At 31.1% G+C, this 19,076-nt stretch overlaps 2 protein-coding genes across 3 annotated transcripts; one reads left to right on the forward strand and one right to left on the reverse strand.

Annotated features, from left to right (window-relative positions):
• Positions 1-14,960, forward strand: LOC114182311. Of its 2 annotated transcripts, none has more exons than XM_028069160.1 (8): positions 1-167; positions 261-389; positions 2,548-5,375; positions 7,924-8,664; positions 9,978-10,679; positions 12,110-12,586; positions 13,164-13,916; positions 14,087-14,960. In XM_028069160.1, the coding sequence occupies exons 3-8, from the start codon at positions 2,580-2,582 to the stop codon at positions 14,774-14,776; spliced, it is 6,159 nt and encodes a 2,052-aa protein (XP_027924961.1). In that variant the 5' UTR covers positions 1-167; positions 261-389; positions 2,548-2,579; the 3' UTR covers positions 14,777-14,960. The 2 variants fall into 2 exon arrangements, with proteins under 2 accessions (XP_027924961.1, XP_027924962.1); XM_028069161.1 differs by having other exon boundaries at positions 2-167; positions 5,293-5,375.
• Positions 14,961-15,460: 500 nt separating this feature from the next.
• LOC114181171 (protein YIF1B-A-like) lies at positions 15,461-18,823 on the reverse strand. Its single transcript, XM_028067531.1, is given in 6 exon segments — positions 15,461-16,117; positions 16,803-16,923; positions 16,926-16,953; positions 17,053-17,151; positions 17,885-18,078; positions 18,713-18,823. Coding segments are annotated over 5 exon segments (819 nt in total). The 5' UTR covers positions 18,068-18,078; positions 18,713-18,823; the 3' UTR covers positions 15,461-15,729.
• Positions 18,824-19,076: the final 253 nt, after the last annotated feature.

The following is a 19,076-nucleotide window of genomic DNA, read 5'->3' on the forward strand; positions in this document are numbered from 1 at the left end:
TTTTCATCAACAAACAACCCATTCTATTTTTCTCAGCTTCTGACTTTGTGAATGTTCTGGGAAATTCTTCAATGCTTTCTTCGCTCTCTGCACTGTTTATTTACGTAGAACTTCACCACACCATTTGTGCAAAACAGATACAAAACCAGACATTTCAAAGATCCTATGTAAGTAACCTAATTTGTTGTAATGTTTTTTATTTCTCATATTCATGTTTTATTTCTCGATCTTATTCGTTTTTTCTGTTTCCTTTTGGCCAGTTATCACTTTTCAGTGCTATAACCACCATCACTTTGAGATCTGATATACACTGAATGATGTATAATTGGTGGGTGCAAGAAGAATAAGTTTTGGATTTGTTTTATTCTAACTGAAAGGCTTTACTTAAGGTATGTTTTCAAGCATTTGCATAATATTCATCAATAGATTAGACTCTAATGATAACACTAGGAGCTATAGTCTATGGTTTTCTCTTTCTTCTAATCTTCTTGTTCTTTTTATTTTTTGTAGGAGCTATACTCTATAGTAGTCTTTTTCCTTTAGTTTCCATATTTTCTTTTATTTTTTATATTTTTCTTTCTTCTTATTTCTTATTTTTTCTTTAGGATTAAATATGTTTTTAGTCTCTTAATTTTTAGTCAAAATTGAAATTAGTCTCTCTTTGAAACTTTAGACCAATTTAGTCTCTTCTCTTTAAAAATTGAGTAAATTTAGTCATTTTAACAAAATTTTGTTAAGTTTATTTGACGTTTTATACGCGTTTCTCAGCCAACGTTGAAGCAAACATGAGTTAAACGATATAAACAACTCAAATACTATCATGAAATACGTTTGAAACGTCAAATAAACATAAAAAAATTTGGTTAAAAGGACTAAATACACATATCTAAAGTTGAAGGACTAAATTAGTCCAAAATTTCGAAGAGGGACTATTTCCAATTTTCACTGAAAATTAAAGGACCAAAAACAAATTTAACAATTTTCTTTATTAATGAAAAAGACAATACCAATCTAAATAGTTCGATCAATAATCAATTCTCTATCTGGTTTGACAGTGGTACAAAGTTAATCGATAATGTATATGAATTTGTCAAACCGTTTAAACTAGTTAAGTGATGAAAAGCTGGTAAAAAAATAAATAATAAACCAAAGTTTCTATATTTAAAAAAATAACCTATTGTTTTAGTATTTTTTATTATTATTATTAAGCATGCACACTAAACTAAAATCTAAACCCGGTAACTTTCTTCTAACTTCTTTGCCTTTCAAAAAATAAAATTAAAACATGTAATCATTTTATTCATATTCAAAGTCTTTGAATCTTCAGTCTCCTTTTTTTTTTCCTCCCATAAACAAGGACCATGGGTCCTTCCTTATAAGGTCAACAATAATGATAAGTTTTTACAGTATATATAGTTTTTACTATATAATAACAAAGAGACTTTATTTAAAAAATATAAGATATCTACAACAATTTTTATTTCCCAAAAAAAATAATATTATTGTTTAACTGTTCCCAAAATATCCGTAATTTGATAGACCAACAGATCATTAAATATGATTTATTTATATGTAGCATTTTCTGTTGACACAAAAACAATTCACTATGGTAATATTTTTATTGAAGTGTTTATTTTTACTGTTGGCCGAGGAATGTCTTTAATGACCAAATTATATAAATAAAGGGGTGAATAACATTACCATTTTTGCATAACATTTTTTCTATATAATCATGCATAACTATAAATTATGACATCTTAAACTATGTTGAGACTCCATAATTTTTCTATACGCTTGTTTTATATTAAATATTACTAAAATAAAAAAATATATAAACATCAAGAGACTAACAAAATTATGTAAGAAACCTATATTCCCACAAATTATACTTATTCCTTAAAAACATTATCTCTGATATTAATAGGCATAATATCATTTCATACGGTACAAGAAAATCTTCAATTAAAAATCAATTTTAGTGACCAAAATAGTCAGACGCTATAGTAACCAATTTAGATACTAATTTACAAAATTAAAAGTTATTGGTTACTAAAATAATCACAATTATAAACAAAAAATTATAATTGCTCACTAATTAATTAGAGACCAATTTAGAAACTAAGTCATTTTGGTAGCAAAAATCTAGGTAGCTAATTTTTAGTGACTAATTTCTTTTGGTAGCCAAAACCATGGTAGCTAATTTTAAAGACAAATTTAGTGACCAGTTATAATTTTTTATTCATAATAGTGAATATTTTAGTAACCAATAATTTATAGTTTTGTAAATTAGTATCTAAATTGATTATTATAGTTACTAATCATTATTGGTCACTAAAATTGGTCACTATATAGAAGTTTTCTTGTAGTGGTAAAAATAAATGAGGTGACACCTTTGTATCAAAAGTTCTTTCATGATAAACTATTAAAGGTTACTAGGAAGGAGTATATAGATTTATATTTTGTCATATCTTACAAATAATGTTTTTTTCGTCTAATTTTTATAAATTTTAATTTGGCCATGTTCTCTTCCATTATAACATTATACAGCGATTCAAATACAATCACTGGGAAGGAAAAAAATGCAATGTCTTATTGCATTAGCGACAGGAACAGTGACAAAACTTGGAGAATCCTTAGTTGCACCAATTGGAAATCAATTTGGATATCTAGTTCACTATAAGAAAAATATAAAAGATCTTAAAAGAGAACTCAAAACATTGGAAGGTAGAAAACAAGGAGTACAAGGTGTGGTTGATGAAGATAGAAGAAATGGACGTCAAATTGTATCAATTGTACAAGATTGGCTCTACAAAGTGGAAAGAATCATAGATGAAATAGAAAAAATTAATGATTTCCAAGTAGAAAACAATAAATGTCTTCATATATGGTCTCCAAATTTGGTGTCAAGGTATTCATTAAGCAAGAAAGCAAAAATATTGATAATGAGTGTTACAAGATTAAATGAAGAGAAATTTGACATTATATCATACTCTCTACCAACACCAAGACTTGGATCCACCTTCTCAAATGTTATCAAAAGTTTTCCAAGCAGAAAATCAATTATTATAGAGGTTTTGGAGAAATTGAAGGATGAAGAATTTAAAATAATAGGTATTTGTGGAATGGGTGGTGTGGGAAAGACAACACTTGTTAAAGAAGTAATCAAAACATTAGATGTATGCAAGTTATTTGATGAAGTTGTAATGGTAGTGGTTTCCCAAAATCTTGATTATGTGAAAATTCAAGGTCAAATTGCTGATGCTTTAGGCTTGAGATTTGACAAGGAGACGATTCAAGGAAGAGCATGTCAACTACATGAAAGATTGAAAGGTGTTAATAATATCTTAATAGTTCTTGATGATGTTTGGATAGACTTTGATTTTGAGTCTATTGGGATTCCTTCCAATGAACATCATAAGAATTGTAAAATTTTGTTTACATCAAGAAATGAAGATGTTTGTTATAAGATGGGAAGCCAAAAGAATTTCACAATTTCTATTTTGTCTCCAGAAGAAAGTTGGGACCTTTTTCATGATATGCTTGGTAGAAATCTTTCAACCAAGCTTGATATTCTTGACATAGCAAAAGAGGTTTCAAATGAATGTGGGGGGTTGCCAATTGCTATTGTTACAATGGCAAAAGCATTAGCAAATAAAGAAAAATATACTTGGGAAGATGCACTACATCAATTAAAAAGATCTTCCATCACTTCCCTTTTAGAAATGCAAGCTTGTGTATATTCAAGTATCAAGCTGAGTTATGATTTTTTAGATAGTGCAGAAGAAAAAAAAGTTATTTTTCTTTGTTGCTTATTTCCAGAAGACTTTGACATTCCTATTGAAGTTCTACTCAGGAAGGGAATGGGTTTGAGATTGTTTAAAGGCATTGATGCATTATGGAAAGTTAGAAATAGAGTGCATACCATTGTTGATAAACTTAAAAGATGTTTCATGTTGTTAGATGGTAATGTGGAAGAATGTGTCAAAATGCATGATGTTGTACGTGATGTCATCATATCAGTTGCATCTACAAAGGAATTTGGTTTTATGGTTGAATGTGATGGATATCAAATGGAACAACCTAAAGAAGAAACATGTTGTCATAGTACTGCAATTTCACTTATCTCTAAAGAAGCAAAAGAACATCCTAAAGTGTTAAATCCAAAGCTCAAGCTTTTGCAAATAGCATCAAAGAAAAAAGATTTGGTTCCAGATAATTTCTTCCAATGTGCGAATAAGCTTATGGTGCTTAGTCTACAAAATGTGCACATTCATTCAATGTCTTCTGTATTTCAAGCTTTAGGTAATATTCACACTCTATTACTAGAAGATTGTCATGTAAGAGACGTATCTATAATTGGTAAGCAACTCAAAAGGCTTGAGATTCTTAGTTTTTCTAACTCAAATATCAAAGAATTGCCAGAAGAAATTGGACAACTAAGCTCGTTAAGGTTATTAGATTTGACAGAATGTAATGATCTCATTCAAATATCTGCTAATGTCTTGGCAAGCTTATCTAGATTAGAAGAGCTCTATCTTAGAGTGAGAAGTCTTTCTTCTAAGGAAACTAATCACATTCTTTTTGAGTTACAATCTTTATCTCATCATCTCAAGGTCATAGAGATTGTAATTTGGACAAATGAAGATTTACCCAAAGATTTGTTCTTCAAAAATATTGAGAGATTTTGGGTCTATTTGGGAGATTCATCTTCTCTTTTTCATGGCATTGTTCGAAAAGGATACCTGCAACCAAATATTTTGAAGCTAAATAATGCATATTACAAATATATCAAGATGAGTGTGACAATTCAACAATTACTTGAAAAGGTTGAAATTCTCAATTTGGTTGATATAAAAAACATGAAAGATGTTATCTCTGAATTAAATGAGAGGGGTTTTCCATTTTTGAAACATCTAAGTATTGAGTTTTGCAACAACATTGAATATGTTGTGAATGCATTTGAGGGTTGTATCTTTCCTCAACTTCTATCATTTTCTTTAAGTAATTTGGATAATTTAAAAGATATATTCAATGTCTCTGGTTCCATGAGTCAAACAAATGACTTTGCAAAGGTTAAACCCATCACTTCATCTCAATGCTTTGGAATCCTTAGACAACTTAAAATAGAATATTGTAACAAGTTGAAGACGGTCTTCACATTGTTTCCAAGAACAATTAATTTGGCTACACTTCAATGTTTGCATGTGGTTGAAAGCTATGGAATTGAATGCATCATTTCAAGCAATAGTAAGTATGACGGGAAGTCAATAATAACGTTTTCAAATTTGGTAGAACTGAAGTTGCAAGAACTGCCAAACTTGATGGGAATGTTTAAAACCAATGTTATTCATGAGCATTGTTCCTCAACAATCCAAGTAAGTTTGATATTTTCTTTCTCTCTCTTTATATTTACTTATGTCTACCATACACTTATATGATTAACTTTGATATCACCATGTTAGTAGGTGTTTGAATGATATTAATTATAGATATAATCATTTTAAAGATAATTATTATAAACATAAGAATTTTAAACAATTTATTAATAATAAGTTATTACATAAATTATGTAAAATTATCATGTCAGCTTTTTATATCTCATAACAATGTTAGTATTCCAAGTTTCTCATTTTTTTTAGAATGCTTTTCATAACTCATTTTAAATAATATATAATTTATTTGATTAATATACAAGATTAATGATAAATAAAGAAGTTTAGCATATAAACTCCTAGCCTTGTTTAAACACTTTTGAAAAAAAAAAAAACCTTGTTTGCTTGTAAATCATGACAAGAATATCAGATTGTACAAGTAACAAATCAAATGTGTAACTTTAGACTAAGATTTGGAAAATAAAACAAACCAATTGTAAAAGATAATCAAATAGCTTCCGGTGTAGTGGAGTAGATGTAAATAATAAATGATATTGTTGGTGGTTAACTTCATTAGACTTTTTTAACATTGATTACTTGTTCCCATTCAGTCAAGATTATGTTATTACTAACTTATAAAACTATTCAAGACTTAATCTCTTAGTGAAAGAACCTAAATCCCTCAATTTTACTATTAATCACTATAGTTAGTGTAACCAAAACTTACTGTAAGTAAAAAGGGTTTCAATGATAGTTAATTCTTAAACAGTTAGTTGTCTTCCATTATGATTGAAATTATAAAATCATATTATTGGTCTAATTTGAACAATAAAAAAGTATAGAATGTCTTTCTAAGTTATTAAATGTTAATTTCCTTTCCCATGTGAATTTATTGTGAAATTTATTATTAGTATATATCTCATTTTCCATTAAAGTATAATTAGTTGGTCTATAACAGTAATCTACTCGTTGATTGAAAGAAAAAATCTTGAATCACAAATAATGTCATTAAATATAATCACTTCTTAAACTAATTAATAATATTGTAGGTATAAAAGTTAAATTTGTAACAATATTAATCAAAATTTACCTATATAAAATTATTTTTATTGATATCGATGAATTACATAGTTTTTAATTATATATAGGACCAGAGGTAGAGCTGTCAACACGGGTCACCCAACCCAACCCGGCTCGGCCCGTGACGGGTTGGCCACTTAGTGGGTCAATCCAACCCGACTCACTTATTAGCGAGCCAACAAAATTAGAACCCGACCCGACCCACCACGGGTTGGCGGGTTAAACGGTTGGCTCATTGGCTCACTTAATTAAAAAATAAAAACACACAATTTTTTTTCTTCAATCTCAAGAAAACTAAATTATAATTCTGATTAAAATCTAAATAAACTTCAATACAATCCAAATAAAATCCCAAATTATATTAAACTCCAAAATCACAAAAATATAAATTACTACCTAACATCAAATCATTATTATCACTTATTAAACTATAGTATTAGAATCTTAAATGAATAAATACACAACATTTTCATCTCTTGAAACATCTTCTTTATCCCCATCCAAATATATATATATATAATATAATATATAATATATAATATAATATATATATATATATACATATAATATATATATATATAATATATATACATATAATATACATATAATATATAATATACATATATATATATATATATACATATATACATATATATATATATATATATATATATTATATTATATATGCATATTATATATATATATATATATATATATATATATATATTATATGCATATTATATATATATATATATATATATATATTAATTTAATATTTAAAATTTATTAGCAAGTTGATGAGTCAATCCGACTCATCACGGATTCAACTCGAATGAGTTCGATTTTTAGTGGGTTGGGTTCATATTTAACTCGTACCGAAATTTGTAATATTTTTTTAATCCAACTTAATCCGAACCCATGATGAGCTGGGTTGACTCGTGGGTTATAATCTATTTTGACGGTTCTAATTAGACGTCGTAATTACCGGTAATATAACTTTATTTACAAAATAAAATGTATTAAAAAATTTAAAATTTATTTTTTTATATTAATTGCATGTTTTAATGGTTAATTTTATCAAGGCTTGGTAAAATTTTCAAATCATGCGCTCTTTTAATAACTGCATATAATTAATTCAAAATCATCTCAAATAACTAAAGGTAATAACAAGAGTGCACAAAGATTGAAATACGAAGAGATTAAAATATGGCTATTTTTGGAGTTAAAATGATGAAGAAACTAAATAAATTACGGATTAAGTCATGGTTATCAAAATTTATAAAATTTATTGGAATGGTCAAGTGATGTTAATCTACTCTATAGTATACTCATAATCTTTTGGTAAAAATTATATTAGTATTTCATAAATGATTAATTAGTCCTTATTATATATATTTTGGAAAACAAGGAATTTAGGCAAAACTATGTATTTTGTAATCTTCAAAAGTCTAATTCAATTATTTGTCTGCAGATTCATGAATCGAATGATCAATTAATTGATCAAATTAAGCCAATTGCTACTCTTTTCAAATCTAGCTGTATGCAATTGTTCCCAAAGTTGGAAAAACTCTTCTTACAAGCATGTTCTTCGCTAGAAATGGTGTTTGATCTTCAAAAATCACAGTTTCATGGTGAATCAATGGTTTTCTTATTTCCACAGTTGAAAGAAATAGAGATATCTTGGCTTAGTAAGTTAAGACACATTTGGGGTAATGTTCCAAGCTACATTCAAGGGTTTCAGAATGTGAAATCAATCAAAGTGAAGAAATGTGATTCCTTAGGGTTTCTTCTAACTCCCAACATTGCAAGGGCACTTACTCAGCTTCAAAAAATGGTGATCCATAGCTGCCATTCCATGGAGAAAATTGTTGGAAAAGAAGAAAACCTAAATGGTGATGATGAAGAAAAGAATGTGGAAACCCTTGTGTTTGGTCAATTAGAATCTTTAACACTTATTGATCTTCCAAACCTTACGAGTATTTGTTCAGATTCCTATGAAGTAATGATGCCATCTTTGAGATTTTTATGCATTGATGCATGCCCTCAGCTTGTGACATCTTCCATGTTTACTCAAACTGTGTCAAGCCAAGAGAATTTCAATGCCTCAACAACATGTGATGTTGCAAATGGTACTTTTGAAGAGGATTCACCAAGGTTTCTTCAGTGTTGCCTTAAATGCACCCCACATGTATTTTCCAACTTGAAGCTTAAGGTAATATGAAAGTAATTTACTTTTTTTAATTCCTTACACACACATAAACAATTTTGGAATTTTTACCTTAACATTATAGTTTAACCTTGTGTTTGGATGAAGCATTTCAACAATGCTGAGAAATTGAAATCCATTATATTTAAATTGCTTGCAATTAAATTCCCTTCATTTTATAAATAACTTGTTTGGATAAAAAAAATTAAAATACCTTACATTTCAATTTCTTGTTTGGATAAAATAATTGAATTTCTTGTGAGATAAAATTTCAGTTTATCAATATTTATTTTAGGCTTAATTATGTTTTAAGTTCATGATAAATTTGGAAACGGATCAGTAAGGCTTGTCAGGTCAACTAGTCGGTCGGGTCGTTGGGCCTACTCGACATGTTTGGGTCGTCAGGCCCACCCGACACCTCTAGGTTGTTTGGCCCACTAAACCCGTGTGGGTCGCCGGGCTCGCCTGTCTTGCTTGGGCCATCAAACTCGCTGACCTGTCTTTGTTGTCAGGTCCGTTCAGCCCGTCTTTGTCTTCGAGCTCACCCGACTCGTCTAGATCGTTAGTCCTATCTAGGTCATCAGGTCCGCCCGACTCGTTTATGTCGTAGGGCTAGTTCGGTCTGTCTGGGTCGTTGGGCTAGCACGACACATCTTGGTTGTCAAGCCTACTTGGGTGGTGTGGGTTGTCGGGCTTGACCAACTTATTTGAGTTGTCGGGCTTGACCGACCTATTTGAGTTGTCAAGCCCGCCAGACCCATATGTGTCATCAAGTCACCCCGTCCGTCTGGGTCGTCGGGCTCACCTGACCCGTCTAGGTCGTCGGGCTCGCTTGACCCGTCTGGGTCATCGGGTCTGCCTGACTTGTCTGGATTGTCGGGCCTACTCGACCCATCTAGATCGTTTAACCAGCTCAACCTTTAATGGTTGTCGGGTTTGTCGGGTCCATTTGGGATTGAGTCCAAAGTGAGGTTGAGTGAGAAGAATTTCAAATTCCACCTTCTTTTAAGATATTTCAATTTCTTCTAATTTAGCTAATTGAAATACTTCAAAAAAATCATGCATTTTAAATGTTTTTTAATTTTTCTATTCAAATAAAACATTTCATCGCAAAAAATTTCAAATTCTTCAAATAAATGAATCACCCTCTTGAATTATCTCATCCAAACACACCATAAGGTAATATGAAAGTAATTTACATTATAGTAAGTTACTGAAATAAAACTCTAATTCAGATGGAAGAACAGAAACAAAAGAACTTAACTGTGTACGTAAGACTTTTTCTGTTAGTAAAATGATGGTTAACTTATTCATTGCAGGCTTCATCAACAAAGAAAGATGTCTCTTCTGTCAGCAATATATATTCCAAATCAGAAACAGTTTCCCACATTCCAATTTTGGAGCAAATGCAAGTAAAAGGATGGGATTCTCTAGAAATCTTGTTCCTTCTCAAACAAAACCAACTTTCTGATGACACTGATACCAATTGTGTAGTGAAGTTGATACTTGCACAAACACTTAAAAATCCTGTAGAAATCACTGCATTCAATAACCTCACTGTGTTAACCATAGATTCTTGTCACAAGTTGAAACATCTATTCTCATATTCCATAGCAAAGCTCCTTGTGAAATTGCAAGAAATAAAAATGTCAAACTGTAAGGTGATAAAGCAACTAGTTCAAAGAGAAGGAGAAGATAATTTAACTCTATTTCTTCCTCAATCAAGTTGTGTCAAAGTACATGAAAACTCTTCATCTAGTGACCATGTTACCTCTTCCCAAGAAGCATGTGGCTTAGAGTGGTTATCTTTGAAGAGAATCAGCATATCTCACTGTGGGGTGCTAGAAGTTGTTATTGGTGAAATTAGGGAGAAAGTGGATACCATAATTGCTTCATTTGCTCAATTGCAATCTCTTACATTGAGCCATCTACCAAATGCTGCAAGCTTTTGTCTCACACATTGTGCATCAGAATCACCACACTTTGAGAACATCCATGGTAGTGGCTATCAAAATCATGAGGTATGTGATACATTGCTAAAATTACTTTTAGAGTAACAATTATGCATAGCTCAAAAGGGTGAGTTCATATGAGTTTATGTAGCAAAACTTTAAATTCTTCTTCTCAACTTCACTCTTTAGTGCCTTAAGTTTTTGACTTTAAGTAATTTTGGCTCCTTAAGTTTTTTGAGTCAATAATTAAGTTATTGTAGTTTTAAAATTAAGAAAGTTTGGACCAGTTTTCAGTGTTGTTCTTTTAATTTTATGAATTTATAATGAATTTCGGAAATAAATCAATTTTAAAAAACTAGGATTTTTTATAATATTTAAAAGGAAACTATAAAATATAAAATTAGGAATAAGATAACATCACAAAATATATGTTCTTTGTAACGCTAAATCTTTTTTAATTTAAACTACATAAAAAATTAAAAATTTAATTTAATAAAAATAAATATATTTTTCTGTAAAATTAAAAAATAAGTAAAACAATTAAAAGCATTTAAAAACATATTAAAATATATGAAATAGTAATGGAAAAAAAACTAAATAAGTTACAAATTATAAAAAAAGTTATCTAAGTTATAACTCATAAAATAAACTTTTCTGACAAATCTTTTTATACACCTCAGACTACTTATAAACTATTACCAAACATATTCTTATACATTTATATATGAGTTTATTTTGTTATATTTTGCATTTAATTGAATACTTTATATTTTATTATTATGATATAAAATAATATTTTTGTTTAACTGCGTAAAGATATGGGTATATCTAGGTACTATAAGAATAGGCAAAAAAAAGTTATCTGAATTCAGAGGTATTGTCTCCTTTTTATATATTTTAAACATGAAAAAAGATTTATGTAGCATTCATTTCAAACTTCATCCATTCATAGTTAATTGTTCTCTCCCTTTCTTGAGTAGGAAAAAATTAGTAATAGGACTAATTTTCAAAATAAGAGAGCTTAATTAACTTTAAGACATTAAGAGACTAAAATTGTTAATAATTTAAATAAAAGGTACTAAATTTATAATTACTTTGAATTCTTTTTACGTAAACCTCAATGGTATCAGTCTGAAAAGTTGTAATAAGTTCACAAATTTCAATACATATATGAAACTGAGAAGTCACATTCATGTTTTTAATAAACATTATTTGTCCACATTTTCAACTAGAATATAAACATAATAAATATATTTTCTCTTTTATTTTTTTATTTCATCTATTATTATTTATAATTTGAATTTAGTCTATAATCTCTTTAATATAAATACAATTTTCATTATATTTAATATAGTATTAAAATTATAATTTAAAGTTTATACTAATGAAATTTGTATTTGTTGAAGATATAATTTTACAGTCTTTAACATGCTTGAAGCAAAAAAGTATGAGACTTTTGTTCCATTTACATTTTGATTTAAATTTTTATCCTTTTGCAGGTAACAAGTAATGAAGAAATCAGAAATGTTGATCCATTTATAAATGGCTTCATTTTTCCTAATCTAACATATCTGGCAATAACTAGCTGCAACAAAGTTAGAAGTTTGTTCTCTCCTTCAACATCAACTAGCTTTGTGCGTTTGGTAGAACTAGATATATCTGGTTGTAGGGAGATAGAGGAAATAGTGTCTGCAGAAGAAACACAAGGGAATGTGATTAAGATTGTGTTCCACAGCTTGCAACGTCTGAAACTTGAAAACCTACCAAAACTCAAGGCCTTCTGCCAGGGTTCCTATGGCTTTGATTTTCCATCATTGCATCAAGTATTCTTGAAAAATTGCCACATGATGGAGACATTCTCTCATGATCCTTCATACACTCCAAAGTTGGAAACAGTCATCATGGAAATTGGAAGCATAACCAAGAACATGTGGATGGGAGATCTGAATGCTACTGTACCACTTTCCAAAGGACTTGTCAGTAACATTCTCATTCCCTATTTTATCTGATTTTTATTATAATATAACACTTTTAATTCCTTTAATAATAATTTAATATTTTCTTTTTATTTATTTTTTACTATTATATCAGCATTAACCTTATTTTTCTCTCTTTTTTCTTGGATTGGATAATACGTGTCACTTCATCAGTATCTAAACAATGTTAACAGTAATCTAACAGAAGGATCACATCTAAGTCTTTTAGAAAAATATAGATTGAGTTATTGTATTTCTACAAATAATTAGTATTAACACTTTGTATACTTCATTTTTTTTCTATAACTTATCAAATTATTCATCTCATTACACGTTTCTCTATCTTTCCAATATCCATCCAAGTTGTACAAAAAAAGTTGAAAATAATTGCAAGAATAGAATTTCTTTTACCATTAGGCCATTTATTGTATGTGCAGTGCATGTTTAACACCAAATATTTTAGATTCAGAGAATAGAATCTCTAGTAAGAAAAAAAAAAAACTTCACACTAAATTGGCTTAATTGTCTTTTGAAGCCATGGTCCATTGTTTCATTTACTGATGAATATGATTTTCAGTTGGCTTTTCAAACATCAGAAACACTTGGATGGATCCAGCAGGATAAATGCATGCAAAGATACTTCACCCACGAAAAACACTTGACAGTTGAAGGTTTTGAAAGGCTGCTAAAACTAGTTCCCTCCAACGTAATACACATATTTCAAAATCTAAAGGAACTCACAATAAAAAATTGTGGTTCACTAGTTGAGGTCTTTGAATCACATGGTGTGGATGCAAAGCAAATGCATGCCATGATACATTACAAGATAGAAGCATTGAATTTGTATTTTCTACCAAAACTGATCAACCTATGGAAAAATTATGGTGGAGTTCTGGGATTCCAGAAGCTAAGAATACTAAAAGTGCAACACTGTGGCAACTTGTGTAATTTGTTCTCTCCATCAATAGCCAGAAGTCTAGTACAACTTAGGCACCTACGAGTTCATAGTTGCCACATGATGGAGGAAATAACTACTAAGGAAGATGAGGAATCAGAAGGACCAAATAATGCTAAGATTGTATTTCCACTTTTGAACAAGCTGGAGCTTCGTTATATTCCCAACCTCAAATGTTTCTGCTCAGGAACTTTCAATATTGATCTTCCATCTTGTGAAGAAATGATAATTGAAAAATGTCCCATGATGACTACCTTCTGCTATGGATCAGTAACCACAGCAAAGCTTCCCCATATATATAAAGGTTCATATGAGTATGTTGACATAATGGGAGACCTCAATATGACCATCTATCATGCTAATGAGAGTTTGAAGGTACATACATTCTCCATATGTAATCACAACAATTGATGTGATTACTGATAAAAAAGAAAATAACATTATAAGAATTTTGCTTTTCTTTCAGAACTACTAACCCCTCCCTAAATAAGATTTATAAAAGGTGGCATTAGTTGAGTCTCTATTGACAAGCATAAATATTGCAGGTTGCACAACAAACATCAGAGACAATCACATGCATTGAGCATGGTCAAAAGCTGCTGCCTTACTTAAGAAGTGATACAGAATTGGTTGTTCAAGGTAGTGAAAAACTGTTGCATTGTATTCCATCCAGCATGCTGCATAGGTTCCAGCATCTAAAACAACTCAAGGTGCATGATTGTGGTTCACTGATTGAGATATTTGAATCAGAGAAAGTGGGTGAAAATGAAGATGAAGGGGGTACCACAACACCATACACTTTTGATCTGCAGGAACTGCATCTGTATGATCTTCCTAAACTGATGCACATATGGAAATATCATGGTGGAATCTTGAGCTTTATGAACCTTAAAAAGCTAAAGATTCAGCACTGTAATAGTTTGAAAAATGTGCTTTCTCCTTCCATGGCCAGAAGCCTTTCACAACTCCAAGAGCTTTCAGTACATGAATGTGAGTTGATAGAAGAGATCATCACTAGAGATGAGAAGCTATCAGAAGAACCAAACAAGGTTAAGATTATATTCCCGGCATTGCAATGGTTAACCCTTTACCGGCTTCCAAGCCTTAGATGTTTCTGCTCAAACACTTACCATTTTGAGCTGCCATCCTGCATTGACATAACCATTACAGAATGTCCTAAGATGGAGGTTTGCCATGGAAACAGACACCTCAGAAATTCCTTTTGTCTCCATTAAGACAAATGATTTCAAGGCAGAAGAGAGATCTAAATGAGAATGGAAATTCACTCTGAAAGTTGCCCAAACAATAATTTCAAATTCGCTATCTAAATCACGTGTTGTAACATTTGGGACTATTGTACCCTCAACTGAGACTTGTGCTTATTCCTTATATTACTATAAACTTGTTCCATATTTTGCACCTCGTTTCTACTTGAAATATTTTTTGTTGTTGTTGACGTTCTTCTTCAGATATGATCCACCTAGCAGAACTACTACATTTGTCCAAATATGCCAATATACTGGTTAGTAGGATATAGTTACACTGTACTTGGTATACACATAACTGGAACTTGTCAATAGGTGCAGTTTTTCATCAGTTTCCAGTTGAACCTATATGGTCACAAAATAATATATATATATATATATATATATATATATATATATATATATTTCCCCTAACCAATAGGAGCAATTGCTAGTGTTATGAAGCTATAATTACACTTTATAAGAAGTGACTCACTTTCCCAGGAGTAAGGCCCTACTTTATATTTGTAAGAACTCAAATCTTTGGATCCATTTCTAATGAGCTTTAGAGCTAAAGAGAAAAAATGATGTTCCACGTTTAACACTGGCGGAACAAAAAGATAGGTAGGCCAAAAATCAAAATATCTGATAACGTGAGACATACCAACTCAGAAGTAAATACAGAACACGGATACAACTACAAAATTCCAGCTTCACATTGTTTTCAGTGGTATACATAATTTTTATAAAAGAATAGTCTCAATTCCCATGAATCGAGAAAAATAAGAACATGTGAGTAAGGCCTGTAATTATGCATTTCTGAAAACTTACCAACAGGTAAAAACAATGGGGAAATAAAATGTTCATATATTACAATGCTCCAACATCAACAACCAAAAACTTTCACTAAAAATTGCTTCTAGTACAGTGTAAAAACTATCACCCTATAAAAGCCAATTGATAGTAATGTTGCCAAGCCATGTGAACAATGGGAACTGAACCAAGGCAATAAAGAGCAAGAGATAGTGGTGTTTGCTTGAGTCATAACTCCTGACCTCAGCAAAAAGAACTCTCTTCATTGTTTTCACCAAGAAGACTCCCATGCATAAACAGGTCCATGGCATCAGAAAGTAGTAGGAGTAGCCCAATATTATTCTTCCAAGAACAGCTAAACATATACCAGTGAAAGTATACCCAGCATATGCTATAATGTCCAGAAGGGGAGCTTCCCCACTGCCCAATGAAAGTAGTGTCACCTTAAGTAGTGCAGTTTGCATAAACCAACCAAGCAATCCCTTGATGAATAACAAGTTCAAAGCTTCTGGACTAAACCTGTACATAATTACAGCATCTTAATAAGCCACGGTCCATTACAAACCGGGGGAGGGGGATCAAAGAAAAACCACAAAGAGAATATAGTTAGCAATCTTTGTAACATCTAAGAAGCTCAAAAGTTCCTCTGGCTTATGATACAGTTCTTACAACTTTCCAATTAGAAATACAACATTATATTTTTCAAAAAATTAAAACTTAAAAACTTGTGCATCTGATGCAAAAACCAAAAGATTGAAACAGAGGGGAGCAGAAATAAACACATATCACACAGATGCCAAAACTTTTTGCAACAAAGTTGCCAACAGTCAACACTGCTAATAGAGTACAATGCATTCTATTGCACCAGGCAGGTGGCGATTTGTAGTCCCCTCCCCATGACACGCACATCATACCATCCTCTTCAGATAATGGCATCAGCATTCATTACAGACCAATAAAGATAATTGCACAAACTTGAAAAAATTGGAGGAAAACAGTTTTCTCCATATTCCTTTAAAATACTCTCGTATGGCAATATCATATAGTTGACAGCATTTTATCCATGGTAATTCGACAGTGCATGTATGAACAGGAAAGTAAGGAGCAAAATTTATAACCAAAAATTTGAGAAGAACAAGTAGAGCAACACACACGTCAGTACTATATTATTGGATTAAGGTAGAGGAAGAAGGGGAGTACTTACTTTCCATGAAGACCCAACGAGAGGCCAGCTAGAATGACATAAGTACCAAATGCCATTAATGGAATGTATAGGTCTGGTGCATTTATGTCATAAATTGGAGGCTTATAAGAGAGCCTACCCCGACAGGCTCAGTTATTCTAGTCCAATGACCCTGAGCCAGAAAAGAAGAAATAAGCAGCATGAAGATAAAATAAGAGAACCAAATGAAAATTTAAGGAGAAATGCAGAAAATTGAAACATTAATGCTTACCCTGTGCAGGAATGGCAACAAAACCACCTTCAATTTGTTCTTAACATAATGGTCATTCACTTGGAAGTAGTATTGGGGGTCAGAGAAATACCGACTTATCTGTTATTCAACAGAGAAGATTAATTTAAAGATGAAAATCTTGTATTAATATTTTGAGAGACTATCCATACTCGAGACACATATAGATTGCAAATCAAGGTCCATCAAAGCTATTTAATGACATTTTTCAGCTACATTAGTGGTATCCCCTCTATAATCAGTCAAGCCTAAATTGATTGATATACAGTCATGAGCAGAGGTAAGTGCACATACCATCTATAAACTAGATTTTAAAATAAACTATGGATCATTTCAAATTTTCTTCAAAGTAATAGAAAACCACAAACACTAAAGTCCAAAGACGTGCACAATAGCTTCTGAGAATGGATAGATCAGTATTACTAAGATGATATACAAAAAGCTTAGAAAAAAGGGATTGAATTTCTTTTAAGAGGTTACGCCACTTTTTTAATTATGAGATGCATTTTAAGCACAAGAAAGATAGGGGAAAACAAAACACTTGAACTTGAATGACCACATAAAATTAACAACTACCTCCGAATAGACAAAAGACAAGTTGGTATTTCAAAGATTTACGAAATAAATATAGGCCTTCATAAATATGGACATGAACACAATCATTCAATTTATCTTTGAATATCAATTTAGACCCTAAATGCTACTTTTACCCTATGAGCTATGAAGAACAAAACAATCACGCATGAAGATTTAGAGTAACAACTTCATGTCGCATTATCATTGGGCAAAATTCAACAATGTTATTTAGTCTTACGTTGCTTTGGACATACTCTGAGCTTGATCCTAATATCTTCCCTCCATAAGCACCCAATCCGCCTCGAATGAGCCCTGAACCCGCAACATTAAACGCACTCCCAAAAGGATTTGGTGGCAAGCTCGCTTGAGGCTGCGGTACCCCAGGTTGGGGTCCAAGTTGAGATCCAATATTATTGTACATTCTCACTGCCACTACAAAAAAAAAAAAAAAAAAAAAAAAAAAAAAAAAAAAATCAGAAAAAACTATAATGTGAACAACACCAAGAAGATAACCCAATACACGACCAAGCAAACCCTTTTCTCACGAAAACACGTCATTCCGATATGCAAAGCTAGATCCATTTCAGAAATAGATTGCCACACCATAATACCATAAAAGACAAGAATTAACAAATTACTATCAATAATCTAATAGTTTGAAAGAAAGAGTGTACTAAACATGAATGTAGAAAACCCCATTTCAACAAATTCTCTAACTAGAAACTGGAACAGAAAATTCCATTTATTAATGATTAAAAACGCTATCACCAATGCAAATGTACGCCCAAACAACCGTAGATTCAATATCCATATTGAAAAAGGGAAATGAAATTCGCAGTGGCGTGCAAATTCGAAAACGACCCAGTAAACAAGAGAGGGAAAATCTTCAAGCTTTAAACCCCAAGGTGAGAGAAAGGGGCAGGAGCGATTATGGGTATGGAGAAAAATGAACAGAGTTTGAATAGATAGTATAGATTAATATGAAAAGGATGAAATTAAAAATCTGTGAAGAGGTTTGAAACAGAAGAAGAAAAGCAGAAGAAGAAGGAACCTCGGCGAGACGAACCACGGTGTCAAGAACTATGGCTCTGGCGAAGGAAGTGAGTGAGATCTGAGAACAGAGAAAGAATCCACAGCAAAAGGCAAAAATGGTAATCGGGATGAACTTCCTTATTTCATAAAATGGAAAACATGTTTTTAATTTAAATAATCATGTTTTAACAATTTGGTATTTTGCAAAAAGTTCTTCTGTCAATTTTTTTTTATAAGAAATATTTCTAAATATTAAACGTGTTTTTAGTCTATCACACAGTTGTTTTTCTAATCCTTCAAAAAGAATTGCAAAAATTAGTCATCCAAAAATGTAATTATCTTCGAGTTTTTAAGTTGTTTTTTGAAAAATCAATCCTGAAAAATACTGTCCGAAATGG

This window comes from Vigna unguiculata, chromosome 4 (genome assembly GCF_004118075.2).
Source record: "Vigna unguiculata cultivar IT97K-499-35 chromosome 4, ASM411807v1, whole genome shotgun sequence".
Lineage (NCBI taxonomy): Eukaryota > Viridiplantae > Streptophyta > Magnoliopsida > Fabales > Fabaceae > Vigna > Vigna unguiculata.

Bases quoted from the DNA above. Each gene is read 5' to 3' on its own strand.
- LOC114182311 (XM_028069160.1), top strand. From the start codon at position 2,580: ATGCAATGTCTTATTGCATTAGCGACAGGAACAGTGACAAAACTTGGA. The intron at 12,587-13,163 runs GTCAGTAACATT...TATGATTTTCAG, and splicing joins TACCACTTTCCAAAGGACTT to TTGGCTTTTCAAACATCAGA. The intron at 13,917-14,086 runs GTACATACATTC...TAAATATTGCAG, and splicing joins ATGCTAATGAGAGTTTGAAG to GTTGCACAACAAACATCAGA.